The following is a 26883-nucleotide window of genomic DNA, read 5'->3' on the forward strand; positions in this document are numbered from 1 at the left end:
TCTGAGGAGAACCCCAAAAAATCCAGATATAGCTCACTGAGGAATTACAGAAGGAATTCCTAGAGGGATCCTAGGATAAATTTGTGGAGAAACCACGGTAAGATATCCACATAGTCACCTACAAGAATACCAAATTGATTGAGCGCTTACAGCGCCACCCAGCGGCAAAAATCGAATTCTGCGTACGTTTTGCCAAGTTTCCCCATACAAATTTCAAGCTCAGTGAGCGCCCTCTTAATCTTAATCGAATACGCTCAAATTTTGAACGTAGTTTCTGGGCGCCCAAAACAACTGACTCAGGAGGTATGTTTTGCATTTTTTTCAACATTTATTTTGAAATTTATTTCCGATATTTCCTTGAAACCATTGAAACCATTCATGAATAAGGTACCACTTCGTTAGGCCGAAGTTCATAGGGCTGAATAGGTCAGTAGTGTGCTGGATCGTTATGACGCAACAGTAACACTGGCCGAACTACGTTAGGTCGAAGTACATCAGGTCGAAAGTGTCACTAACCCGAATGGGTTATTAGGCCGAATGACTTTAAGAAGACATCAACATAACATCAGAGAATGCAAATATGGCTGCCACAATGACCCACTTGGTCCCCTACTCACGTTTTCAAGAGCACAAATCTTGAAAATGCGTTAACAAATGCGCTCGATTTTGAAAAGCTGCCTCTTTTTGCAAGTGAGCAAAGCCAGGAAAAAAGGGCGGCTTGATTCGATGCTTCATTCGTCAGATTTGTGCCTCCAAAGTTTGTATGTAAAATACAAATTCTTGATGTTTCACCGTAAAAATAAGAACTGGTACATGGCAGCCAAGTTAAGTGATTTGATGATTATATATTCCATAAAGATACTTCGAAAGAATAGTATATTTTTTTTTAAGAAGTTGAAATAACTTTGTTTCACAAAATCAAGATTATATAAAAAATAATGGAAGAAGTTTTGAAGAAGAATCATTTTTTATATATCAACCAAATTTAACTTACCTGACAAAAGTATTCATTCCATATTATACCGAATTTATCTACCTGCCTTATCGGGTCGTGATGAACATGTTGAGCTCATGAATTGATTTACCATGATGAAAGCGCCAAGTTTAGCATCTTTCAAAAAATATTTCAGAACATATTTGTCGCTCTCAAGAACTGCTAGGTACTGTAAAACTCAGACAGGGTACAAACTAAATTATAATAGTTTTCAAATTATGCAAATTTCGTATAACACTGGAAGATGCATGGCAATATCATACACACGAACTATGTGTTATAAGGATAATAAACTTTTTTACAAATCTTTACGTTTCTCATGGCCCATTTGAAAGTGGTTTCAATCATACAAAATTGCATGTTTTCATTAGAAACTCTTATCAGTTTCAAAATTGGAATTCAATGATTTTTTTACCAACTTTTAACATTCACGTAAAAGAAAAATCAAAATGTTCACACTACTGACAAACAGACGTAACACTCTTCAAAAAGGTTTGGCACATGCATTTAACAATCAATTCAAATTTCATTTGATTTGCGCGATCCTTCCGCCAGAGGTGCTAGTGTTCGATCGCTTTGACGTTTGCCAGTGTACACGTTGCTGAATGATGCAATCGAAAATTACAGGCGATTTGTGTAGTAGTGTCACAGAGAACAGACATTTAAGCTCGAACAAAAATACGTCGAAATCGTGTGTAAAGGATTTAAGTGAACCTCAACGCCACCAACGGAGACTGCCCCACTTATAAAGTCGATTTGACCCCACGATGGCAGTGATCACCGTTAAAATACACTAGCCCACAAAGCGACACGAGCGCCAAACGGCCAAAAACGGCGAGCACTGAAAACAAATATGACAACACAACAATGTAAGTGATGGGACGCTAGCGCCGCGCAACGGGAGCATAACCACATACTCTGATATGACCGTTGCAAAGTTTTACACAAGGTAGAAAGCGAAGATAGACGTCTGTTCTCTGTGGTAGTGTGCGTGTTAGACAAACGTCAAATCGAAATTCAACATGGCCGACAGTGTCTCGCGCGGTTCTACCAACAGTGGGCTCAGGAAAAAGACACCGGGTAAAAGTTTTAGATGAATTTCCTCTTAGAGTTACGTCTGATTGTCTGTGTTCACACCATGATCATTTCGGAATCAATTCAATTAAAAACTATGTAGCCAGCCCGGGCGATCCGTCTTAAAACACGTGGCTTAAGCGCCACTCCACAAGGGAGACCACATGCCCAATTTCAATTTGCCCGGATGAGACTCTCCTGAGGGCGAGTCCATTTAATATTTCCGAAAGGAATTTTACGGATCGTTCCAGCCAGCCTACGAACCAAACGACCGAACGGGTTCACCCTATTACCTCAACGCAACCATTAATCCCGAAGGCACTCAGAGAGTTCGGTGAGAGAATCACGCATGCTCAAAGTGAGACAACATTCGCGGTTGCTCACCAATTCTCATCACTGGCAGACAAGTCACTCGCCGCGATACGCAACAGCAAAGAGGAAACGGACTGGGAACCCCATCAATCAAACTCCGATGGTGGAGGACGGGAACGATAACAAAACGCGTAGTGACGGGCAATACATGAAAACTAATCAAACATATTACAGGGGGACATAATGAGGGTTTATTTAACGGTCAACTTAAACACTACATATTGGTTTCAAACAAATATTCTTGGTAGATTTATTTCTTACATGCTAGCATTTATTCATTTGGTTGTGTGTATGTGTTCGTTCTCTCTATCTTCCTATCTTGTGTGCGATTTTACTCTCCCTCTCTTCCTATCTATCTAACGTGCTCATGTGCTCTACGTGTTCCTGTGACGTCACGACCTTCGGCGGCGCATCTGCGGGCTAGTCTGCGCTCCTGGTGTGACAACCGGATCTGCGGCGGCGGCAATTCGTCACGCACGCACGACGATCTCCAAACTTCTTACGAGGCTTTAGCGGCACATCGTCTTCAGTCTGTGACTGGCAAAAAACACTCCGAGGCGCCCTCAGCGGACGCCCCACTCCACAAAAAAAAAGTTTTGGTTGGACTCACCGACTTCGCTGGCTTACGTTACCGCTGTCGTTGACCTGTGGCCCAGGTCAGTGCCCCGTCCGAGACGGGCGTGTTGAACGGCGATCACCAATGGCCGCTATCGGTGAATGGTGTATCGCTCGTTGTAGCCAGTGACTGTAGACTTGCAATGGCGGCCGCAGTCCGCTTGATGGAGTAGTTGGCTTGGCCACCGATTCCACGAGGTCCCCTGAGCCTCACTCGGTCGATTTGGTGACGGATCGACCGACTTCCGGCAGGTTGACAGTAGGCCGGGAGGAGTTCCGTTCGTCTAGGGGAAGTTCACGCGCTTGGGTGCGGGTAGTATCGCTGCGAATTAAATAGCCTTACGGCTAAACCGAACACTCAGCACAAGCACAAGCACAATATGGCACAAATGAGCACAATTACCTATTCTTAATTGCTGCTAAGCTACTTCGCACACAATTCCTACACGACGCACACTTCGTACAACTAGAGAACGAACCAAATATATTTAATTAATTAAACATGCACTAACGTCACTTTAAAAATCCATACTTTGCTATGGCAACGAACAAGTTACAAACGCGCACACTTCTTATTGGCTGGGTAGTCACGAACGAAATGATCGAGTCTGTGATCCTCAGATTAAGACAAGTGAATTCTCGGACGAACCGGAAATTCGTCATTTCCCGAAAACTCATCGTACGCTTTCGTGATCGCAAGTCACGAAGGATAACTCGATACAATGGTCGTGCTGCTGTCCCTTTCCAACCTTTCGAAGACAAAAGTGAGCCCGCCTCAGGAGAGATTCAGCAAAATGTTCGCAACCTTCGATTGCCTACGCTAAGGGAATTCTATTCATTTAAACTTATTCACGCTCAACATTGATTGAGTTTTCATAGTCTGATTATCGACAGACATTTATATAATATTTACAAAATTTACATTAGAATATACACAAAAATTATATACAAATTTCCTGACTGCTACATTGCACCAGGGCTATTTTACGAAAATTTGGTTTAAGGACTTAAACCAAATTTTCGTAGTGGTAAACTGTACAAGTTATGTACATTATTTCAATAATATATTCCCTTAGCCAAATCATGTATAAATATTTCAAATTCATCCGGGTTCCCAACCTATTCTCCATAATAATAATACCGAAAAAATCGAAAAAAACTTTTATGTACACACTATTCCATATTTATATCTACAACAATATTTACAAAACTCAGGTTCACCCCAAGGAAAGATTGAGCTGCTTGACGTTCTCAGACTAGGTAGAATATCGACACCAACATATAATCTCAAACCCCAAAGAAATCCTAAAAACTGCATTGCTGCTGAAACCTTTCAGTCTCAGCAGAAGCATCATCCCAACAACACGTCATTAACTAACAGAATATCTGATACTCAATGAACATACACCAACACAGAACAGGTACATATGGAGAAATCAAACACCAAACCTAAACGTTGATTCCTTACATTTCTCCCATATGACCGCACACACTCTACAACATCTCTGGATCATTCAGATTCGAAACTACACCAATCCTTGATGTTGGTAACACGTTTCTCCTCTGAATTCACCGCAACGATTCTGTCTCACAGAGAACCACCGAGCCTGCTACCCGGTATCCATGCCTCTGTGTAGGACAAAACGTAAACATCAACCACAACACAAAAACCGCCACAACACCAATTAACTCGCCAAAAATTCTCTGGCTTACGCTAATCCATGTGTGCGAATCCTAAATTCTCCCAAACAACCATTCCAATAACGTTTCATACGCCGGAGGTTCTCTCCAGCTCTCACGAAGCATTATTAAATGAGAAAACACAAATCACTCACAATTACGTCACTCAGAGAAATTTTTCTCCGGACACTCACGACACTCAAACTCTGATATATCTACCCTTCCTGAGAACCGTCAAACGTAAACAAAAACATTGAAAGTGCAGTGGCAATTAAAAATCGTGAAAGTTTTTAAGGTAATTTTCCACGAAAAACGGACCAAGAATGGCTGCAAATATCGGAAAATCACGGGAAAAGTAACTAATAAACTGTAAGTACTAATGTTTTCTATTTTCTTTGTGGTTTAGGTCAAATACGGAAGGAAAATGACTGGCTGACGTAGGCTTGAGAAATCCTACGTACAGGATTCGCTCGCTGTACTGGATCGGGATATTGGAGAACGACCTAGCCTTTGAAGACCACCTCGCCGGCCGGATGAGGCTGCTTCTGGAGACCTGGCTGTCAGGTGAGTGTGTTTCCAATCACTTCACAGTAATGGAAACGGATTTTAATGCTTTATTCTTGTTTTTAGGTACTATCGGACGGACGACGAAGAGATGACGTCACAGAGGGGTTGCCATGCTCAACATAAAGCAACATAATTTTAAGTTAATTTTAATAGAAAAACAATAAAGAAAAATAATTTTAAGTACTAAATTAGACATATAAGATTACCTTTGTGAACTACCTTACTAACATTATTTACAAATTGCCAAAATCTCCCTGAAATGTCTCCATAAGAATGATAAATTTTGAAAATTTTCACTTTCGGGCAGTACTCCCACGATAGAGCCATTTTTTTGAAGTTGTTGTGCTATCGCTCGATTGACTCGGGTTGCTCAACACCATTTTTGATCGCAAAAACTTCTGAGTCTTTCTTTTCGATCAGCGTCTGGCAATCCCCAATGCCAGACTCACGAATTAAACTTCCTTGCACAGTACTGCTCGTCATCGCACTACGGCTCTAAGCTTCTGGTTTGAGATCATCGCCCGGGAAAACTTCCAGGGCTCTCTCTGACTTCTGGTCGAGGGGATCGCGAATAACCACAACTACTTCCTTCCAACGGTTCTACTTTGAAAGAACTGACTAGTTCCATTCTTCAGCACACTGCAAAGCTTCTTCTTGGACTGTTGAACAGTCCAAGGATGCCCCTAGTAAGCAAAAGGTTTTGTAGGGGCGGCAGCTGATCCAAAGATCAGCGCTAAGCTTTGCAATGGCGAGCCAGTATGTTATTTACCCGGAGCACAGCTTCGACGGGATAAGAGTAACTCTTGGGTGAAACCCAAGAGCCTCATAGCTGGAAAAAGGTTCATTTCAAGTATTTTAGTGAGACCAGACCTTTGACTGGTTCCTTGTCACTGCTTCGGAAACAGTTACATAGCTGAAGGTCATGCAAGGTCAAACTATGGAGAGCCTGCTCTGGCAAGTTTTTAAAGAACTTGCAATGGAAAATGCCAAGTCGTTTCCCATCCAAACTCTCCAAATCATTCCAATGGCTGCCTATTACCCTCTTGATGGTTGCTGGAATGCATTCCGGTGCCAGCTTAGCCGATAGTACCAGACAGCAACTAATCTCAACGGATTGAATGACAAATTCAACTTCCGTTAATAAAATTTTCAAAAACCATACGTTCCATCGTTCCGAAGTAAACGACCACTCGATCAGCCCTTCATTTACTGTTCTGACATTCGCTGTTTTCTTCGTTTTCTTCTCCTTTCTCCTACTCAATCGATCTCTTGTCTTTCTCCGACCCTTTCCGCTTCCTGAAAATCCTCGCCACGGAACTACCTGTCTAGAATGCCTTTCTTTACTCGCGGATCTCAGAACGTCATATTCCCGGAACAACGTTTGTTTTACTGGCAAAACAGGCCCTATTTTCTCAGTCTCACCGGCTATTTCGTGATCTGCCATGAAGCAGTTTCCTAGACTTGCATTGGCCACCACTTCTAGCTCTGAAGTCCTGTTACTCTCGGTCTCGCATTCCGGTACAAGACCGCTTGCCAATTCTGGCTGTTCCTGTCCTTTTCTCGCCTTCTCTTCATCTAACTTACGCCAGAGTTCAAGAGTCCTCTTCCTTCCAATACAATCATCTACCACGTGATCGTATCCCTCACAGTACCAACATGTTGGTGATTCTGGTAGAGGTTTCCTCTCATGGTGCTTCGTACCCTCGACTATCAACTGCTCTAATGCAACACTTTGGACCACCTCACATTCTTCCTGTCTCTCTTCCTGCTTACCGGCTCCTCTCATTCTCCTTTCAACCATTGCAATCAATGATTTCAGCCTAACCACTTCGGCCTCCAGAGCCCGAATCCTCTCACTCCCCGGATCTTGCTCACCCCCTACACCTACGTTGCTCTCAGTACAACTCATATTGTACTCTTCTATGTTCTGAATCCTAGTTTCTAAACAACTCGTAAACGCATAACTGACCCAATTCAAGAACGATACCACGTAAAACACACTCAATTAAGGTCGGACTCATAGACTCCATCATCCAAATCCTATTTCTCAAACGAGTACCTCAATACCGGAATTTTCTCAACGTCATTTAAAACCTAATCAAACTTCCCTCACATTTCCAGTTCATAGCCAACTTCCTCAATAATCAAGCGGTCCATATATGCAGATTTTGCAGCCATTTCAATGAAATAGTAATAATTCAACAAAATACACGAAACGAAAATAACCGAAACTTTGTCAACAATAGATACATAAATACTGATAACTCAACACTATATTCTACTGCACAAACTCAATCTTTATTCTGCTCAATACTTCCCAAAATGTTCCTAAATTCACAAAAATCACTTAAACACTCAAAGATCATCCACAGAAACCAAATACGGATAAATTCACATCATAATCCCAAAACTATCAATAAGTGAACCTCAAACTTTCCATAAATATCACAAAATTCTTAAATACACATAATTTTACATCAGAAACTCCACAAATACCCAAATATTTCGAAAACCTTTAGTTGGGCGCCAATTTGTAGCCAGCCCGGGCGATCCGTCTTAAAACACGTGGCTTAAGCGCCACTCCACAAGGGAGACCACATGCCCAATTTCAATTTGCCCGGATGAGACTCTCCTGAGGGCGAGTCCATTTAATATTTCCGAAAGGAATTTTACGGATCGTTCCAGCCAGCCTACGAACCAAACGACCGAACGGGTTCACCCTATTACCTCAACGCAACCATTAATCCCGAAGGCACTCAGAGAGTTCGGTGAGAGAATCACGCATGCTCAAAGTGAGACAACATTCGCGGTTGCTCACCAATTCTCATCACTGGCAGACAAGTCACTCGCCGCGATACGCAACAGCAAAGAGGAAACGGACTGGGAACCCCATCAATCAAACTCCGATGGTGGAGGACGGGAACGATAACAAAACGCGTAGTGACGGGCAATACATGAAAACTAATCAAACATATTACAGGGGGACATAATGAGGGTTTATTTAACGGTCAACTTAAACACTACATATTGGTTTCAAACAAATATTCTTGGTAGATTTATTTCTTACATGCTAGCATTTATTCATTTGGTTGTGTGTATGTGTTCGTTCTCTCTATCTTCCTATCTTGTGTGCGATTTTACTCTCCCTCTCTTCCTATCTATCTAACGTGCTCATGTGCTCTACGTGTTCCTGTGACGTCACGACCTTCGGCGGCGCATCTGCGGGCTAGTCTGCGCTCCTGGTGTGACAACCGGATCTGCGGCGGCGGCAATTCGTCACGCACGCACGACGATCTCCAAACTTCTTACGAGGCTTTAGCGGCACATCGTCTTCAGTCTGTGACTGGCAAAAAACACTCCGAGGCGCCCTCAGCGGACGCCCCACTCCACAAAAAAAAAGTTTTGGTTGGACTCACCGACTTCGCTGGCTTACGTTACCGCTGTCGTTGACCTGTGGCCCAGGTCAGTGCCCCGTCCGAGACGGGCGTGTTGAACGGCGATCACCAATGGCCGCTATCGGTGAATGGTGTATCGCTCGTTGTAGCCAGTGACTGTAGACTTGCAATGGCGGCCGCAGTCCGCTTGATGGAGTAGTTGGCTTGGCCACCGATTCCACGAGGTCCCCTGAGCCTCACTCGGTCGATTTGGTGACGGATCGACCGACTTCCGGCAGGTTGACAGTAGGCCGGGAGGAGTTCCGTTCGTCTAGGGGAAGTTCACGCGCTTGGGTGCGGGTAGTATCGCTGCGAATTAAATAGCCTTACGGCTAAACCGAACACTCAGCACAAGCACAAGCACAATATGGCACAAATGAGCACAATTACCTATTCTTAATTGCTGCTAAGCTACTTCGCACACAATTCCTACACGACGCACACTTCGTACAACTAGAGAACGAACCAAATATATTTAATTAATTAAACATGCACTAACGTCACTTTAAAAATCCATACTTTGCTATGGCAACGAACAAGTTACAAACGCGCACACTTCTTATTGGCTGGGTAGTCACGAACGAAATGATCGAGTCTGTGATCCTCAGATTAAGACAAGTGAATTCTCGGACGAACCGGAAATTCGTCATTTCCCGAAAACTCATCGTACGCTTTCGTGATCGCAAGTCACGAAGGATAACTCGATACAATGGTCGTGCTGCTGTCCCTTTCCAACCTTTCGAAGACAAAAGTGAGCCCGCCTCAGGAGAGATTCAGCAAAATGTTCGCAACCTTCGATTGCCTACGCTAAGGGAATTCTATTCATATAAACTTATTCACGCTCAACATTGATTGAGTTTTCATAGTCTGATTATCGACAGACATTTATATAATATTTACAAAATTTACATTAGAATATACACAAAAATTATATACAAATTTCCTGACTGCTACAACTAGTATGCACCTTACCTTTTTATGATTATTTTACCAACTTTTAACTACATTCACGTAAAAGAAAAATCATAATGTTAACACCACAGATAAACAGACGTATCACTCTTCAAAAAGATTTGGCACATGAATTTAATAATCAATTCAAATTTCATTTGATTTGCGCGATCCTTCCGCCAGAGGTGCTAGTGTTCGATCGCTTTGACGTTTGCCAGTGTACACGTTGCTGATTTGTGTAGTAGTGTGCGTGTTAGACAAACGTCAAATCGAAATTCAACATGACCGACAGTGTCTCGCGCGGTTTTACCAACAGGTGGCAGTGTGCTCAGGAAAAAGACACCGGGTAAAAGTTTTTGACAAGGTTGCGACCATTCATTTGCAAAGATTTACATTCATTTGCTATTATCTCAGTTCAGAAGCATGCTATCGAAAAACAATGTATGGATGAATTTAACCTTGTAGTTTTATCTGAAAGTTTGCCGAATAACATTGGGGTCGCACACGCATTCCAAAGTCGTGAGCGAGCTGTGAAGGCAACTTTCCACAGCGTGAATGAAATTTACATTCACCGCTTGGAGAGTTGCCTTCACAGCTCGCTCACGACTTTGGTATACGTTTGCGACCCTAATATTATTCGGCAAACTTTCAGATAAAACTATAAGGTTAAATTCATCCACACATTGTTTTTCGATAACATGCTTTTGAACTGAGATAATAGCAAATGAATGTAAATCTTTCCAAATGAATGGTCGCAACCTTCGTTTTAGATGAATTTCCTCTAAGAGCTACGTCTGATTGTCTGTGTTCACACCATGATCATTTCGGAATCAATTCAATTAAAAACGAGTATGCACCTTACCTTTTTATCCAGTTAATCCTGCATAATTTACCTACCAGACATACTAAATACAGAGATGTGCGTGTGAAAATTCCGTCTGCTAATTCGGCAACACTGTTTTTCTTGTTTACAAACTTGCCGGAAAATTATGATCAAACTTTATCATGACTTTGTCGTGTTTGAAATATTTTTGTTTATGTTTGCTCTTTATGGAAAATATATGATAAGGTGGCAAAAGTGAGGGAAACAGCAAAGGGTCAAAGTGCCATTACTAATCCTATACTCTTAAATTATCTGATAAAAAAGCGATTACGGCACCGAATTATTATTCCATTCTTTTTCTTATTATACGTGCTCACATCTTACAAAAAAAAACAAATTAGAAACAAAACAAACAGCATTTAAATCTTTCGTTTTAAATAGGATAACATTGAAAGCAACTGATGGAATGGTATCACCTTTATCTTTTTCTTTAAACATTCTCATTTCTCATAATTTATTTGATGTCGACTTTATTCCTACAAACGATAAACTTTTTCATTTGGCTCCCACTTTGACAGTTTTCGCTGCTTTATTGGCTTACAATGGGCAGTTGCGCACATCTCTGTGTTTAGAATTTCCATTTCCAACGTTATCAACAAACGCATAAAGTGTTCAACATAAAACTGTACGGATCAGAGAGATAGATGGAATAGAACAAGTCATAAAGGGAGAGGAAGTAAGTGGCTGCGTGTAGAAATGATAGTAATCAAACACACAATGGAATTCAGTGAGAAAGAAAATCGTCTAATTCATTGGGTAATTGTTCATTTAATTGGCTTGTTTTATTAAAAGAAATTGTTAAAATATATATTTAATATAAATATAAAGACCAAATAAAATTACAATTTTCTAACCACTATACACTGTTCTTTTGTTCATAATTGTTTCTCCGTTTCCACGTCTGTCTTGAACTGTTTTCTGCTGTTTAGTAATTTCATTCGGTTTCAGTGTCTCCATGCTCTAAACTATCGAAACGAGTGGGTTTCATTCGATTTCCTGAATGACCTTCGTTACATTGTCTTCGTCTTCCTACCTTTCGTCACCATGGATTCTAATTTTTGTTGTTTTTCCATTACTTTTTTAAATTTTATTAACTAGTATTTACAGGAATTTATTTATACTCGCTAGGATTAGAAACTTAACTAGTGATAGTTACATGACAGTTAATTCATTTTTGTCCTACCATACATTTTGTTTAGTTCAATTTAGAGTTAAATTTTATTGTATGATTTTCTTTATTACAGTTTTGTTCGTCTGTTCTATTTAATCTGACGTTGAATACAGCGCAATCTATATCTCACCGGCGCCATGCTACATTGCATTCATCAAAAGGCCAAAAACTTAGGAGAGTATCTTCAAATACACAGTCTAAAAACAGAGAGCATTTTGTTCATTGTTGTTTCCGTTGTCGAAATGCAATTACTAACGCCCACACGTGTTAGTGTGCTTGTGAGTTCTGCACTTTTGTTTGTGTTTTATTCACACTTTCTTTGTTAATTGGAGCTGATTTTTGCTTGGCAAAAAATAAAATAACAGCGCAGAACGTTTATACCATATATACCTACTATGCTTCTCGCGTACAATATTTACAGGCACACCAAATACGCAAATTGTCGGGTCGAAAGGCATGACAGAAAACCGCGGCTGTCACACGAGTTGAACACAAACAAATTTCTACATGTAAACTCTGATGCAGTAAATTGCGATGGTTTTCTATGGGTTTATTTTCTCAGTTACATTGGTTGTTATTGTTTGTGGTTTGACGAGCTCGAGTACGTAAACTATACTATCGTTTACTTGAGTTGCAATATAGGTGTGGTTTGCTCTAAAAGTACACACACAGACATATCTTATATTTTTCCTCTTTTCATTCGTTTATTTGATTTACTCTTTCTTCTCGTCTCTTATTCAACTGGTTCAATCATTAAAACTTTCAGTATTGATTCATCTTCATAGCATTTGTGGTATCGGATATTGGAGATAAGGAACTCATATTTTCTTTTTCGACTTGCGCTTGTGTTCGGGAAAACAAACTTATTTTCGAGCTGACTGGTATTGGTTGTTGTTATTAGTCAATTTTTTTTAAACTTTCGTTCAGTGTGTGTGTGTGCTTCAACCCTCTTTTTCATGTATTTTATTAGAGTCTCCAAAATGTCGTTATGGTTTTCGTTTTTCGTTACTGATTGTTAACAGTTAGAATTTCTTCTATTTATTTTTACACTTTTTTTCCTACAAATAAAAATGCACTTTCTTACTGTAATCAAAATATCGTCTTTCTTTCTTTACCTTCCTAGCGAATGTGTTTGATTGTTTCGTGTTGTTTATTCTTGTTCACTGTCCTTCTATTACTTTAATAGCGTAAATGTAAATGAGGAGAAAAAATGTTTTGGTACCGAAAATAAGACTTGGTAATAAATAAGTTACACTTAATAATTAACTGAAGTTGACTAGAATGGGACAATTGACCGGTTGTGAACGAAAACATTGAAACAATAGCGGCTTACACATTCAATTGTAGCAATGTATCTGTATTGGGTAAGGGTCAACACTTGGGTAAAGTGCATATCTTGGTAGTAGTCACTCGGTATTGGTAAGTAAACCAAAACTACACTTAAGCCACGCTGCTGTTTCGATAGAAACAATCACGGTCACGTCACGCGCAAAGAAATAAATAATGTACGAACAGGGTTATGCGCCACTTTTTTTGTTTGTTTAGTAATAGGGGCTTTTTACATACTATTCAACTATTATGTACAGTTGCAAACGTTTTTGTTTATTCTTATACATACTGGTTTCGACATTTTTTCACTGCATTCTGCCTCACACTTCAACACGTTACATTCCTTGCAATACTATCAACGTCAGCAATTTTGTTTGCGATCAATTTGTTAGGTCAGGAATGTTTTTTGTGACTACCGGTATTGTTTGATTGGAACTAATTTCCATAGATGCATCTCAAATCGGATTTTATTGCTTGAAATAAAAATTCTAAAGCAGTTAAAATTGAAAGTTCTCACTTATCCGACAAGATTTCACTCCAATGTGAGGAAGCTAATCGACTCAAATTCAATGTGTATCTTTTCAAATGTTTACTATATACTACTTACACTACCATAGCAATGCAAAAAGTAGGCATTAAGAAATGGACTCTCGCGATGACTTGAAAAATACTACAGCTATCATGAACATCAATACATTAAAAGACACGGAAACGTTCAATACATAACTGTAAACAAAACTAAATTAGCTTTACATTTTCTCAGTATAAAAATCTATTGTGGGGCTGCTTTTCGAGTACTTTCATTATGGGAAAATTTGACGTGATGTTGTTTTTCTATTTTACTGAGCCTCTGGAGCCACAACACAACATATATCGCTATCTAATATATGGTGGCTCCAGAGAGGATTCGACTGAAACTAGTTCGGTACGACATTGACAAATTGACCGTATGTATGTATGTGCCTATAATCAAAGAATAATAATATCAAGAATGCTCATTCCCGTGGTGGTCGGGGAGACACTTCCACATCACTATCTCTGGATCAAAGTTGAATCACCATGTAATTGTATGTGTTTCTACTTGCATGCGGAGGCAATAACATACGCGCAGCATCTTCTTTTATGACAGATCACGAACACTAATAAAGAGAGCTTCTATCTCAATACGCCTAGAAAGCGCCACTTGTCTTGTCGCTTGACGTTAACATAGAAAAAGGGCAGAGTTGCCTTTCTTTATATTTTTATTCTTTACTATAATGTTACCTCACAGCAGCTTTTGACAAAATAACGTCGAAGAGGCGTAACGCCTTGTCGAGCAAGGCAACACAAAAAAAAAAGATTTTGACCTGCTTCTCGCTCTCTTAACGTTTTCACTTCCTCGTCTTTGCACACTCCAGCTGTTGTTAGGTGGAACTTTTTTGCTTATTTTAGTAGCTATTGTGATTTCAACGATTAAAATGTTACTCAACAACTCATGGTTGTGCTGCTCAAGGCAAAACTGGAAGCGTTTCTTCATTTTTTGATTTTTGATTTTTTATTAAATTACGAAGCAATATTTTCAGAATCGGTTTTCTGCAAAAATGGAAAACATTCTCCACCACGAAAAAAAATCAGAAGATACTGTGATCCATGTTCTACACGTGTACGAAAACCGGTTTTGGAAAAAATGAGGAAATGCTTCCAGTTTCGCCTTAAGCAGCTTCATGCCCCAGAATGTGCTATCAGCGTGCGCTGATTTTATCTTCCGCGTTATCCTCAATATAAAAAATGACTGCAAAACAATTACAGCTTAAATTTCCAACCCGATATCCCAGAGCTATTCCATAGTTGATAAAGTATTTTTGTTCCCTCTGCGATAATTCCCTCTTCCGTCTTCAAATCCTTGTATTCAGCACACATTTTTCGATAAAATTAGGTGCGGTAATATTTCGATGATCATGTTTCCAATCCAAAGCAGCTCCAGCAACATTTGCTCAAAAGCTTTTGGACGAATAAAGGAAACACGAATAAGTAGCTGAGATGTCTTAACCTGTCAACAAGTGAGTAAAACGCACGGTATGTGCTGTCAAAGACATAACATATGTATCTCCCATACTTTTAACTCTTAACATTTGGGTTAAAATGCATCCCGATGTTGACAATGATTGAACAATGAACAACCATCATAATGCGTTTTCAGCTTTATCTGTTGAACGGTTCTTTAAAACGGTGCTCTACAAAATTTGTGATATGTACTCCAAGTGCCCAGTCCTTAACTAAATTTTGTTAAAAATGCCTATGGGTCTGACTTGCGGTTCACGGCAGTAAACTTCGACAAAATCTATAGACGCTCTACTAATGCAGACTGTCGTAGAAATGCCAACCAGGTCAAGTTCATAAAATATCGGGTCTCAGATAGTATTACATGGTGGCTCCAGAGAGGACTGCACTACACTGCTTAAAATATGAAGCATTTTCCCCCAAACGAAAAAAAAATTGCTTCTCTTTGATCGACGCTTTTCAATCAAGAGCGGTAGCTATTTCCTTGCCGTGGCAAATGTTGAGTCATTCATCATTCAAACTATTCAAAGTTTTGTGTGCACGAATCAAACACTAATGAATGTTTTATTTTTTTTAAGACACTAAGAACATAGAAAACAAAAGAGATTGGTAACAGGCATTAACTCAATTTGAATGGAAATGCAGATGGAACTGGCTTACGAGTCATGATAGTAACCTTTGTCGAATTATATATCATATGGTGGCTCTAGAGAGGAGTCAATCGAAATCTGTTTGAGACGGCAAATGATGGAACATGAACCACTTTTGAGACAATGCTTGAATTATAAAAACCTGAAGAATAGGTTACTTCATTGACAATAAACCACCAACGTATCTTCCAAGCATAACTTGATGCTAAATGAAATCCGAAAATGAAACACTTCCATGGAATTCGTTCCAATCAACCTCACCTTTTCGAAGCCTTTTCGCTTCAACTGGACAAAAGTATATATGCTTTTACTCGCACTCCTCCATAGCTAACAACGAACCGATCCCCCCGAGACCAGCTTTCTTTTGATTTGGGTTTCATTTCATTTAGCGAACTTTCGTTATAGACCTCCTAAGCGTTGTTGTGTTGTTTTTTTGTCTCTTGTTTGTTTGCAATTTTCAACGTCTTTGATATATACTTATTGACTTCTTACTTGATGCGCTTGGTTACATTTTTCGTGTCTTATTTTTCGTTTAACTTTTTTTTTGTTCGTCTGCTTTCTTCGTTCGAGACCATTTGATTGATTGAAAAGACTGAAAGATAGAGCGAGAACTGGAGAATAAATGTTTGAGAGAAATTTCGCTGACGGTAGATTTTGGATTGAATTTGGTATAAAGTATTGTTTTTTTGTCGTTTTGGGCGATTTACTTTAGTGTCATAACCGTATTCTAGATTTCATTTGTATTTGGAGTTAAAAACTGCATTTTAAGTACAAAGTGGCTAACTTTTTCTTTTGTTTCAGGAATTTCTAAAAAACTCGCCTTACTATGAATGTGATTTGTTTGTGTTTTGATAAATTGGCTCAACCGCTTGTTCAAATTACAAAACAATTGTACACGTAACTACGCAGGTAACATAGGCGTTCACATAAACATCTTGGAGCATTTCGTGGGTGTGGCTGAGACTTGGGGCCAATGGTTTGTTACGAGAGAATATCGATGAATTTGAGTATGGGACAGGAGCCTGGGAGTCGAAGGGAGTGCGAACTGCGCTTACCGTCGGGTGATGATCGTGGGACTGACCAGCTCGTTCCTCGATGTGATGAGCTTAGTTACCAATGTACCTTCGGAGAGGTGTGGCAAACGGGGTGGTCTCGAGGATGGCGGTCGCATCGGATGATAGCGATCGTTTGAGTAGCTTCTTCGCTGTATGTGATGGGTTTCTGGAGCGTGACTTCGACTGATGTTGTGCCTCCTGCTGCTGCTGTTGCTGCGTCGTGCGGGTAGAACTTGGCTTTGGTATTGCTGATGCTGATGTGGTAGATGAAGCTGATTGAATTTGTTGCTCTGGAGTAGCCACAGCTGCTGCTGCTGATGATGGTGGCATAGTCGTGGCTGTCGTTGTGGCGGGACTACTGCTGTAGTCTTCCTTCGGTTGCGGTGATGTCTTTGGGGTCGTTGTTTGCGATGATTTACTATTAGAAATACTATCCTTAACACTATCATTTGCAGGAGGCCCTTCAATCTTTCGTAGTTCATCGTCATCACAACGATCATCGTAACGGCAGGTGATCTTACCGTCCTGTGGTGGGTGTCGTTGCGTAGCGTCAGGTGCCGGACCGAGTTGCCGTATAGCCAGGGAAGATAACAATGGAAGGCGCGTTCGATTGTTTTGCGTATTTCATAGCAGGTGTGTGTGGTACAAATGTGATCGAGTGTCGGTGAATGGTCGTTGCAGGTGAAGTTTGTTCGACGGCAGTGATTGTGGTGGGAGATAAAATCGTGTGTAATGTTCACAGAGTAGTGTCGTTGAACGCAAAAACAAAAAAGGTGGAAAGAAGAGAGTGAAAATTAAAATCTGTGGTTTTCGGCTTTGTACAATGTATTGTTGTATCGAATACTTCTATTTCTCGTGCAGATTGGTTGCAGTGAGCTGGTCGTTGGTACGACCACTCACGTTGAACCAGAATGAAGAAGATGGTGGAATGCTTCAATCCGTAAGAGATTCCTCAGGAATTCCTCCAAGGGTTTCTCAGGAATTCCTCCAGGGATTGCTCAGGAATTCCTCCAGGGATTCCTCAGGACTTTCTGCACGGATTCCTCAGGAATTCCTTCAGGGATTCCTCAGGAATTCCACCAGGGATTCCTCAGGAATTCCACCAGGGATTCCTCAGGAATTCCTCCAGGGATTCCTCAGGAATTCCTCCAGGGATTCCTCAGGAATTCCTCCAGGGATTCTTCAGAAATTCCTCCAGGGATTCCTCAAGAATTCCTCCAGGGATTCTTCAGGAATTTATCCAGGGACTCCTCAGGAATTCCTCCAGGAATTCCTCAGGACTTCCTCCAGGGATTCCTCAAGAATTCCTCAGGAATTCCTCCAGGGATTCCTCAGGAATTCCTCCAGGGATTCCTCAGGAATTCCTCCAGGGATTCCTCAGGAAATCCTCCAGGGATTCCTCAGGAAATCCTCCAGGGATTCCTCAGGAATTCCTCCAGGGATTCCTCAGGAAATCCTCCAGGAATTCCTCAGGACTTCCTCCAGGGATTCCTCAGGAATTCCTCAGGACTTCCTCCAGGGATTCCTCAGGAATTCCTCCAGGGATTCCTCAGGAATTCCTCCAGGGATTCCTCAGGAATTCCTCCAGGGATTCCTCAGGAATTCCTCCAGGGATTCCTCAGGAATCCCTCCAGGTATTCCTCAGGAATTCCTCCAGGGATTCCTCAGGAATTACTCCAGGGATTCCTCAGGAATTCCTCCAGGGATTCCTCAGGAATTCCTCCAGGGATTCCTCAGGAATTCCTCCAGGGATTCCTCAGGAATTCCTCCAGGGATTCCTCAGGAAATCCTCCAGGGATTCCTCAGGAATTCCTCCAGGGATTCCTCAGGAATTCCTCCAGGGATTCCTCAGGAATTCCTCCAGGGATTCCTCAGGAATTCCTCCAGGGATTCCTCAGGAATTCCTCCAGGGATTCCTCAGGAATTCCTTCAGGGATTCCTCAGGAATTCCTCCAGGGATTCCTCAGGAATTCCTCCAGGGATTCCTCAGGAATTCCTCCAGGGATTCCTCAGGAATTCCTCCAGGGATTCCTCAGGGATTCCTCCAGGGATTCCTCAGGGATTCCTCCAGGGATTCCTCAGGGATTCCTCCAGGGATTCCTCAGGAATTTCTCCAGGGATTCCTCAGGAATTTCTCCAGGGATTCCTCAGGAATTTCTCCAGGGACTCCTCAGGAATTCCTCCAGGGATTCCTTAGGAATTCCTCCAGGGATTCCTCAGGAATTCCTCCAGGGATTCCTCAGGAATTCCTCCAGGGATTCCTCAGGAATTCCTCCAGGGATTCCTCGGAAATTCCTCCAGGGATTCCTTAGAAATTCCTCTAGGGATTCCTTAGGAATTCCTCGAGGGATTCCTCAGGAATTCCTCCAGGGATTCCTCAGAAATTCCTCCAGGGATTCCTCAGGAATTCCTCAGGAATTCCTCCAGGGATTCCTCAGGAATTCCTCCAGGGATATCTCAGGAATTCCTCAGGAATTCCTCCAGGGATTCCTCAGGAATTCCTCCAGGGATTCCTCAGGAATTCCTCCACGGATTCCTCAGGAATTCCTCCACGGATTCCTCAGGAATTCCTCCAGGGATTCCTCAGGAATTTCTCCAGGGATTCCTCAGGAATTCCTCCAGGGATTCCTCAGGAATTCCTCCAGGGATTCCTCAGGAATTCCTCCAGGGATTCCTCAGGAATTCCTCCAGGGATTCCTCAGGAATTCCTCCAGGGATTCCTCAGGAATTCCTCCAGGGATTCCTCAGGAATCCTCACGAATCCTCCAGGGATTCCTCAGGAATTCTTCCAGGGATTCCTCAGGAATTCCTCCAGGGATTCCTCAGGAATTCCTCCAGGGATTCCTCAGGGATTTCTCCAGGGATTTCTCAGGGATTCCTCAGGAATTCCTCCAGGGATTCCTCAGGAATTCCTCCAGGGATTCCTCAGGAATACCTCAGAAATTTCTCCATGAATTCCTCCAGGAATTCCTGAGGAATCCCTGAAAGAATTCATTTGGAATCCCTGAATTCCTGAAGAACTCATAAAGGAATTCCTGATTTTGACGAATCCCTACAGGAATTCCTGATCCTGAGGAATCTCTAAAGAAATTCCTGAGAAATGTCTGAAGGAATTCCTGATGAATCTCTGAAGGAATTGCCCAAATGAATCTCTAAGGAATCCCTGAAGGAATTCCTAAGTAATATCTGAGGAATTCCTGAAGGAACTCCTGGGAAATCCCTGCAGAAATCGTCGGGAATTCCTAAAAGAATTTCTGGAAATCCCTAAAGGAACTCCTAAGAAATTCCTGAATGGATTCCCGAATAATCTTTGAAGTGGGGAAATCCTGAAGGAATCCCTGAAGAAAATTCGGAGGAATCCTTGAAGGAATTCCCGAGTAATGCCTGAATGAATTTCTGGAAAATTCCTGAAGGATTTTCTGAGAAAATCCTAAAGGAGTTTCTTAGAAATTCCTGAGGAATCCTTGGGAAAATTCCTAGAATATCATTCAAGGGACATCTAGAAAAATCTAGGAAGGAATTGAGGAATCCTTGAAAAAGTAAATGTTTAGGAATTTTTGAGGAAACTCTTTATAAATTTTCGCTGGAACCGACGAAAACATTCTTGAAGGAATCCCTGAAGAAAATCTCAGATATAATGTTTCCAGATTGCTGGATTCCATATCTTCTTCATTTTCTGCCATCTACATAAAACAAATTTAAACTGTTACAATCGTGTGCTGGTATGGATAAATGTAGAAACCGTGTTTGTACAGATATGTACAACTAATCACATAGATGTGTTATGTTTTCAGTGTAGGATCAATAACAGATTACTGTGCACTAAATCGTGAATCAGTGAAAGGACACATCTAAAAAAATATCTCCAATATAGGAACAACTGTACACAACGAAATCTTTGCTTTTGCACACAGTTGAGAACTGAAGTTGGCGGAGGTCGATCGGTTGGTATTCAGTTCAGTGTTAGTTTAAATTAGTCTTATGCACTATGCTAGACTAGATCTACGCTACTATCTGTCTACGTTCTAAAATGTATTTACAAGCATGCGATTAATTGGAACAGAAAATTCGTTAAGAGTCTACGGATACATAACTAAACATAAGAAGACGAACCCAAATCGGATTCGGAACGCTCAAACGGTAAAACGAGAAAACGAAAAATAGAAAATTTGGAACCCAAATGGATCTCTAAGATCGTTCTTGTTTGGAAGGAGAATTGAATTTGCTTCGATCTTGGTTGTGATGAGAAATGTTGTGTATGATGAATGTGAGTTCTTTTCGTTGCGGGTGGGGAATGATTTTCGGGAAAATTCAGGACTCAAAGCTCTCGTTTAACACCAATCAGAAGGTTTGAGTGTGCTGGCAGTTTGGGAATGATGTGTGCGATGAAACTGATCACTGATTGTCGGAGAGTTGGCGGGACTTGCAGGCCACACTTGAACATAAGAAGAGGTAACGTAAATGGATAAATCGCTAGAATTGAAGAACGCTAGTGTCAGCAAGAGATTTCGTTGGACATGCTAATAAAAGTCAAAAGGGAATATAATCTAGGCAAGCTCAACGAAAAAAAAAACGGATTTGGAGTTTCGTCGCCGAGGAATGTCAATTGACAACGAAACCGGTGCTCGGTTGGTGCTGTGGTGCAGAGTGAACTCTTAGATTTGCAAGAAAATGTCGTTGCTCTACATTGATTGCGTTTTGAAGAATTGGTTGATTGCCAAAAGGGGTGTGGCTGATGTAGTTGTTTGAAGTAAAATAACTGTAAACGGATAAACAAAACTGATAACGAAACTCAGGGAACTTAAAATAGGTTCAGAACTGAGTCGCTAAATGAACGAAACTGAAACAGTTTAACCAGTGTGGATAGTAGGAAGAGGGATTGTTCTTTCTAGTAGCGGAACATCTATGAAGGTGCAATTTTGACTCCTTGCTGCGAGAAGGGAATTTCTTTATGACTCGGTGAAATATGAATGAAGCGTTAAGAAATGTGATCAGTTTTTTTATTTTCCTCGATTCAAGATGAACAATTTATATACATCTTTCAAGGGTGAGATTTGGAAAACTGAACGTGCTTTTGATAAATACAAAGAAGTGTTTGTATTTACATTTCTGTTTGATTGAGGAAAAAAGGTTTTTTTTTGTGAAATTGCTAGAAATACACAAACATTGCTCATTATGGTTATAACAGTGAGGTGAGTAAATAGAAAAATGTGATTCATTGTGATAGAGGAATTGAACGAAAAATAATTGAACTGATAAATCAAACCTTCCGGCTGGGAAACCACTTGAGTTCAATCAGAAAGCAGTTGAACACGTCAGCGTTCAACATCCACCTCGAACCAACCCAAGCAACCAACCCAGCCGGAATCGGTTTGCATATACATAATCTGAACTAAGGAAAAAAGCCTTTTGGAACCGAAGAGGAAGATCAAACAGTTGGCCAGAGGAACGCAATGGAAACGATAATTGTAAAAACCAAACCGAAGAATACCAAACCATAAGGTCAAAAAACGAATGTTAGTGTAGTTAAAGAGTGATTTTTTACCGATGCACACAACACGCGGAATTGCTCACCAGTTGGGCACAGTAGGGGACCTGGAATGTAATTTGTTCGCAGGTTACAGTGTTATAGGTTAATATTATTCGGTATTTGAAATTATGTTTTTTTTATTAATACGGTAACTATGATTAGATAAATGATATGGCTGCAAATGTGTAAGGGAATTTCATTGTTTTTTTTTATAATTTGCGTTAGTGTTTATGATGTAACTTTGCATGGAAAAGGAGAACATAACAGAATGAATGGCTCACTACCAAGCGACGATGATACTTTTCAGACAGATGAGGTAACAGCGAACGAGGAGAAACGAATAAGATATCAGAAAAGAAACTTCCGAAACGAGTATGTCAACAAGAGAATTTTGGCAGATGGTTGTTAAGTGATGAAAAGGTGGAAGCAATACTTCGAAGAACACTCGAACAATTTGAACATAGGGGCATTGAGAGAAATGATTACATCAATGTAGTGTCTACATGTCCTTAATATCATTCTTGTTTATACTTGTAGGCCCCAAGTATGATTATTTAGTCTACCTTTCTGAGCTGATGATGGACATTTGAGTCACAGGGCAAAGACTGTTTGAGATTCAACATGTTACTCGTTTTATTCTCTTCATTTTAAGATATAGAAGCCAGTCCGACAAACAATCAATGTTCAAGCTATGTGTGGCAATGATAGCCATGAATTATCTAAACAACAATAAGTCAGCCAGCTAAGTGAATATCTGAGCTGGAAGGATTTTAAAGTCGGAGTAGTAGGGTGGCCCACACTTATATCAAAAACAAAAATTTCGAAAAATGCCAAGTCTTACCTCCTAAATCAGTTGTTTTGAACTCCCAGAAGCTACGTTTAAAATTTGAGCAAAATCAGTTGAGCCCAAGGGACGCTCAAAACGCTTGAAGTTTGTATGGGAAAACTTGGCCAAATGTATGCAGAAATTTTAAGTTTCCGAATTTTGTCGCTAGGTGGCGCTGTAAGCGTTCAATAAATAAACCCTTTGGTATTATTGTAGGGGACTATATGCCAAAAAACTTTGTCGAAGACCGCGGAGTGATCCGACGGCTGTGAAAAAAGTTGTACCCTGGGCAAAGTGAGGCAAAGTATGGAGATTTCATTATTGATATTATTCCTTTACATGTATTGGAAAAACAACAATAAAGTTTAGCCTCACTTTACCTAGGGTAAAACTTTTTTCACAGACATTGGATCACTTTGCGGTCTTCGACAAAATTGTTTGACATATAGTCAGCTACAATAATAATAAAGGGTTTGATTATAGAACGCTTACGGCGCCACCTAGCGGCAAAATTCGAAAACTTAAAATTTCTGCATACATTTGGCCAAGTTTTCCCATACAAACTACAAGCGTTTTGAGCGCCTTCTTGGGCTCAACTGATTTTGCTCAAATTTTGAACGTAGTTTCTGGGCGTCCAAAACAACTGATTTAGGGGGTAAAACTTGGCATTTTTCGAAATTTTAGTTTTTCATATAAGTGTGGGCCACCTTACGGAGCAGGTATTACGGTAGACGGCTGGTTTCGTATTACGTGAACGGAATACATTGACCAATCTTAACAAGCAAATTACATGTTGCCCTTAAATGGCATTTTATCAGATTTGCTGGTATGTCTGAAACAATCTGGAAAACTTGTAGTTAGAAGGAACGAAATGTTGCTAACTGACAAATTGAGAGATGAAATTTGTGAAAAAAACGCGTTCTGGTGGGATTCGAACTGACGTCTTCGTATTTGCTAGACCGGCGCTTTAACGAACTAAGCCACAGGAAAGGTAACGACTCTGCGGAATAGAAAGCCAAACTGACTTCAAAGCAACACCGTGGACACTCTTTTTCACAAACCCATCTCTCTTGCGGCTTAGATGCCAATCCACAACACACTCGCGTTTGTGCTCACTAACTACAAGTGAGAGCAAATTGTCTCAGCTTCATAAAAACAACTCACTAGTGTTCACGGTGTTGCTTCGGAGCCAATTTGGCTTTCTATTTCGCAGAGTCATTACCCAATGAGAGTATATCGCAGGTGGGTAAGAAGAAGAGATGGCTATGTATTAGTAAGGAAAGAAAAATGTAAACACAAATAGTGACGTCACTATTTGACACGCGTTCTTATGGGAGCTCGCTTTGCTTGTAGTAGTGACATGTTTTGCACCAGACACGGATCTGGCGCACACGAAGTATCTTCTTCCCCACCTCTATTGGACTCTCATTGGTCATTACCTGTTCTGTGGCTTAGTGGATTAATCGTCGGTCTAGCGAATACGAAGTCATGGGTTCAAATGCCACCACAACGCGATTTTTTCACACATTTCATCTTTTAAATTGTCAATTAGCAACATTTCGTGCCTTCTAATTACAAGTTTTTTCCAGTATGTTTCAGGAGAATTGTCAAATTTAAATGAAACTCACCATCGCTTGACTTAAGATCTTCATATCTACTTTTGATCATCAGTAAATATTAGAGAACGAACAGAACTGAACATCTACGATACAATACTTAGTAAATCCGGTCATGGTTCTGCTTCACATATGTCATACATGAACCACGAGCTCTCTATACTCTAAGCTGAACGCAGCATCCTGAAAGTGATCAAAATTTGGAATGGTACAGTAAGCAGAGCATGTTGCAAGAATGTCGGACAACAACAACAATTGGTCTTTACCACCGGCCCGGTTGATACAAGAAGGCGAAGAGCGCAGTGTGCAAGATGAGAGGACCACACCGAATGCAATGTTGGGAGCATCGCTCCATCATAACCGAGCGCCGGAAATCATGATGGAGAGCGTCGGCCGCAAACCGATCATTAAGGCGGTATCGGTACTCTGTATCTCCTTGAAATGAAAAGCAGGACGGTAGTTTATGAGGGCTATTTTATAACTCGAGTCGATTAAATCGGGTCGCCTGCTATCACTGTCGAGTCGAGGAGAAAAGCTATGACAGAAACCGACTAGCTCGACAGTCGACAGCAGAAGAGTGGTCGATTCGCGATTTTGACAGTTTACTGAGAAGAATTTTGTTTACACAAGTTTTACACGAGCGGCCGGGTCGTTAAATATTGATGTCTGCAGCAAACATCTCCAGCTGTGTGATGCGTGTCTGGTAGTGGTCATGTGGAACTGGCCAACCCAATCTGGTCCTGTTGCAGGCATCGGAATTACCCCCGCGGGGACCTGGATCGTGGACATTTCAGTCAGGGCACCAAAACCAGGCATGCGAAGGCTCTATCTACATGATTTTTTGAATTTATCTACTTGGTCACCGTAAAACGTCAAACGGCCTCCCTGGCCAACCACTGGTCAACCCGTGGCCACCGGAATGTGCTCCTGCATATTTTATTTATTTATTTCTTAAGGAACTCCTGGAGGAATTTTATGAGGAACTACCTGGGAGAATTCCTGGAGTAATTCCTGGAAATTTTCGAAGCAAGTCTCGGAGAAATTCTTGTAAAAACTCTTGCAGGAACTTTTGGAGGAGCTCGCGAAGGAACTTAAGAGGGAATTTCTTGAGAATATTCCTGGAGATTTTCTTGGAGGAATTATCGTAGGAACTCCCGGAGAAACTCTAGGATTATTTCACTTAGAATTTTCCCGGAGGAATCCACGGAGAAGCTCCTGAAAGAATTTTAGGCGGAGTTTCTGGAGAAATTCTTTGGGTGATACCTGTTTGAATTTTCGGAGAAAACTTCTGGAGGAACCTCCGGACTTTTCGGAGGTAATTTGTGCAAGAGTGTTCGGAAGCATTTTACGCGAAATCACCGGAAAAGAATTTCTGGGAAATTATCTGTTATTAATTTCTGGAGTAACCCCCACAACATCCAAGAAGCATGTCTAAAAGGAATTCTTGGAGAAATCCCCGGAAGCAAATCCCAGTAAGAAACTCTAGGAGGAATCCCTTAAAGGAATTCCTGTGACACTTTCCGGAGGAAACTCCGAGAGGAATCCTCGGAATGAGTTTTTGCTATTTGAGGAATATCCGGAAGGCATTCCTGTATGCATTCTCAGAATGAATTCCCAACAGTGGCAGTTTCTGGTTCAAAGCATAAATATTAGCAATTAATAGCAATTAATGGTTCCGCTCGCGAACTCCAGAAATGCCTTGAATACCAGGTCGCAACGCATCATCTGTTCATCGACTTCAACGCGGCATACGGCAGTATCGACCGCACGGAGCTATGGAGAATCATGGACGAAAACGGCTTTCCTGGGAAGCTGACTAGACTGATTAAAGCAACGATGGACGGTGTGCAAAACTGCGTAAGGGGTTCGGGTGAACTATCCAGTTCATTCGTTTCTCGCCGGGGACTGCGACAAGGTGACGGACTCTCCTGTCTACTCTTAAACATCGTGCTGGAAGGTGTGATGCGACGAGCCGGGGAACAGCCGGGGAACGATTTTCACAAAATCCGGTCAATTTGTGTGCTTTGCGGACGACATGGACATTATTGCCAGAACATTTGGAACGGTGGCAGAACTGTACACCCGCCTGAAACGCG

At 41.1% G+C, this 26883-nt stretch overlaps 1 protein-coding gene and 1 long non-coding RNA gene across 2 annotated transcripts in view; one reads left to right on the forward strand and one right to left on the reverse strand.

The window, feature by feature from the left end:
- On the forward strand, positions 1 to 10723 carry LOC134289658 (uncharacterized). The gene is made up of 2 exons (XR_009998598.1): positions 1 to 2167; positions 10538 to 10723. It is a non-coding gene; the product is annotated as an uncharacterized LOC134289658 (long non-coding RNA).
- Positions 10724 to 11327: 604 nt separating this feature from the next.
- Positions 11328 to 26883, reverse strand: part of LOC109400785 (protein kinase C-binding protein NELL1) — a 101140-nt gene continuing 85584 nt past the window's right edge. The window contains exons 12-13 of the mRNA XM_062855850.1: positions 22390 to 22410; positions 11328 to 17340 (exon numbers count right to left, since the gene is read on the reverse strand). Of these exons, the coding sequence (XP_062711834.1) occupies positions 16867 to 17340; positions 22390 to 22410 (495 nt within the window). The 3' untranslated portion in view covers positions 11328 to 16866. The remainder of the gene's footprint in view (positions 17341 to 22389; positions 22411 to 26883) is intronic.

Source organism: Aedes albopictus, chromosome 3, assembly GCF_035046485.1.
Source record: "Aedes albopictus strain Foshan chromosome 3, AalbF5, whole genome shotgun sequence".
NCBI classification, from domain to species: Eukaryota; Metazoa; Arthropoda; class Insecta; order Diptera; family Culicidae; genus Aedes; species Aedes albopictus.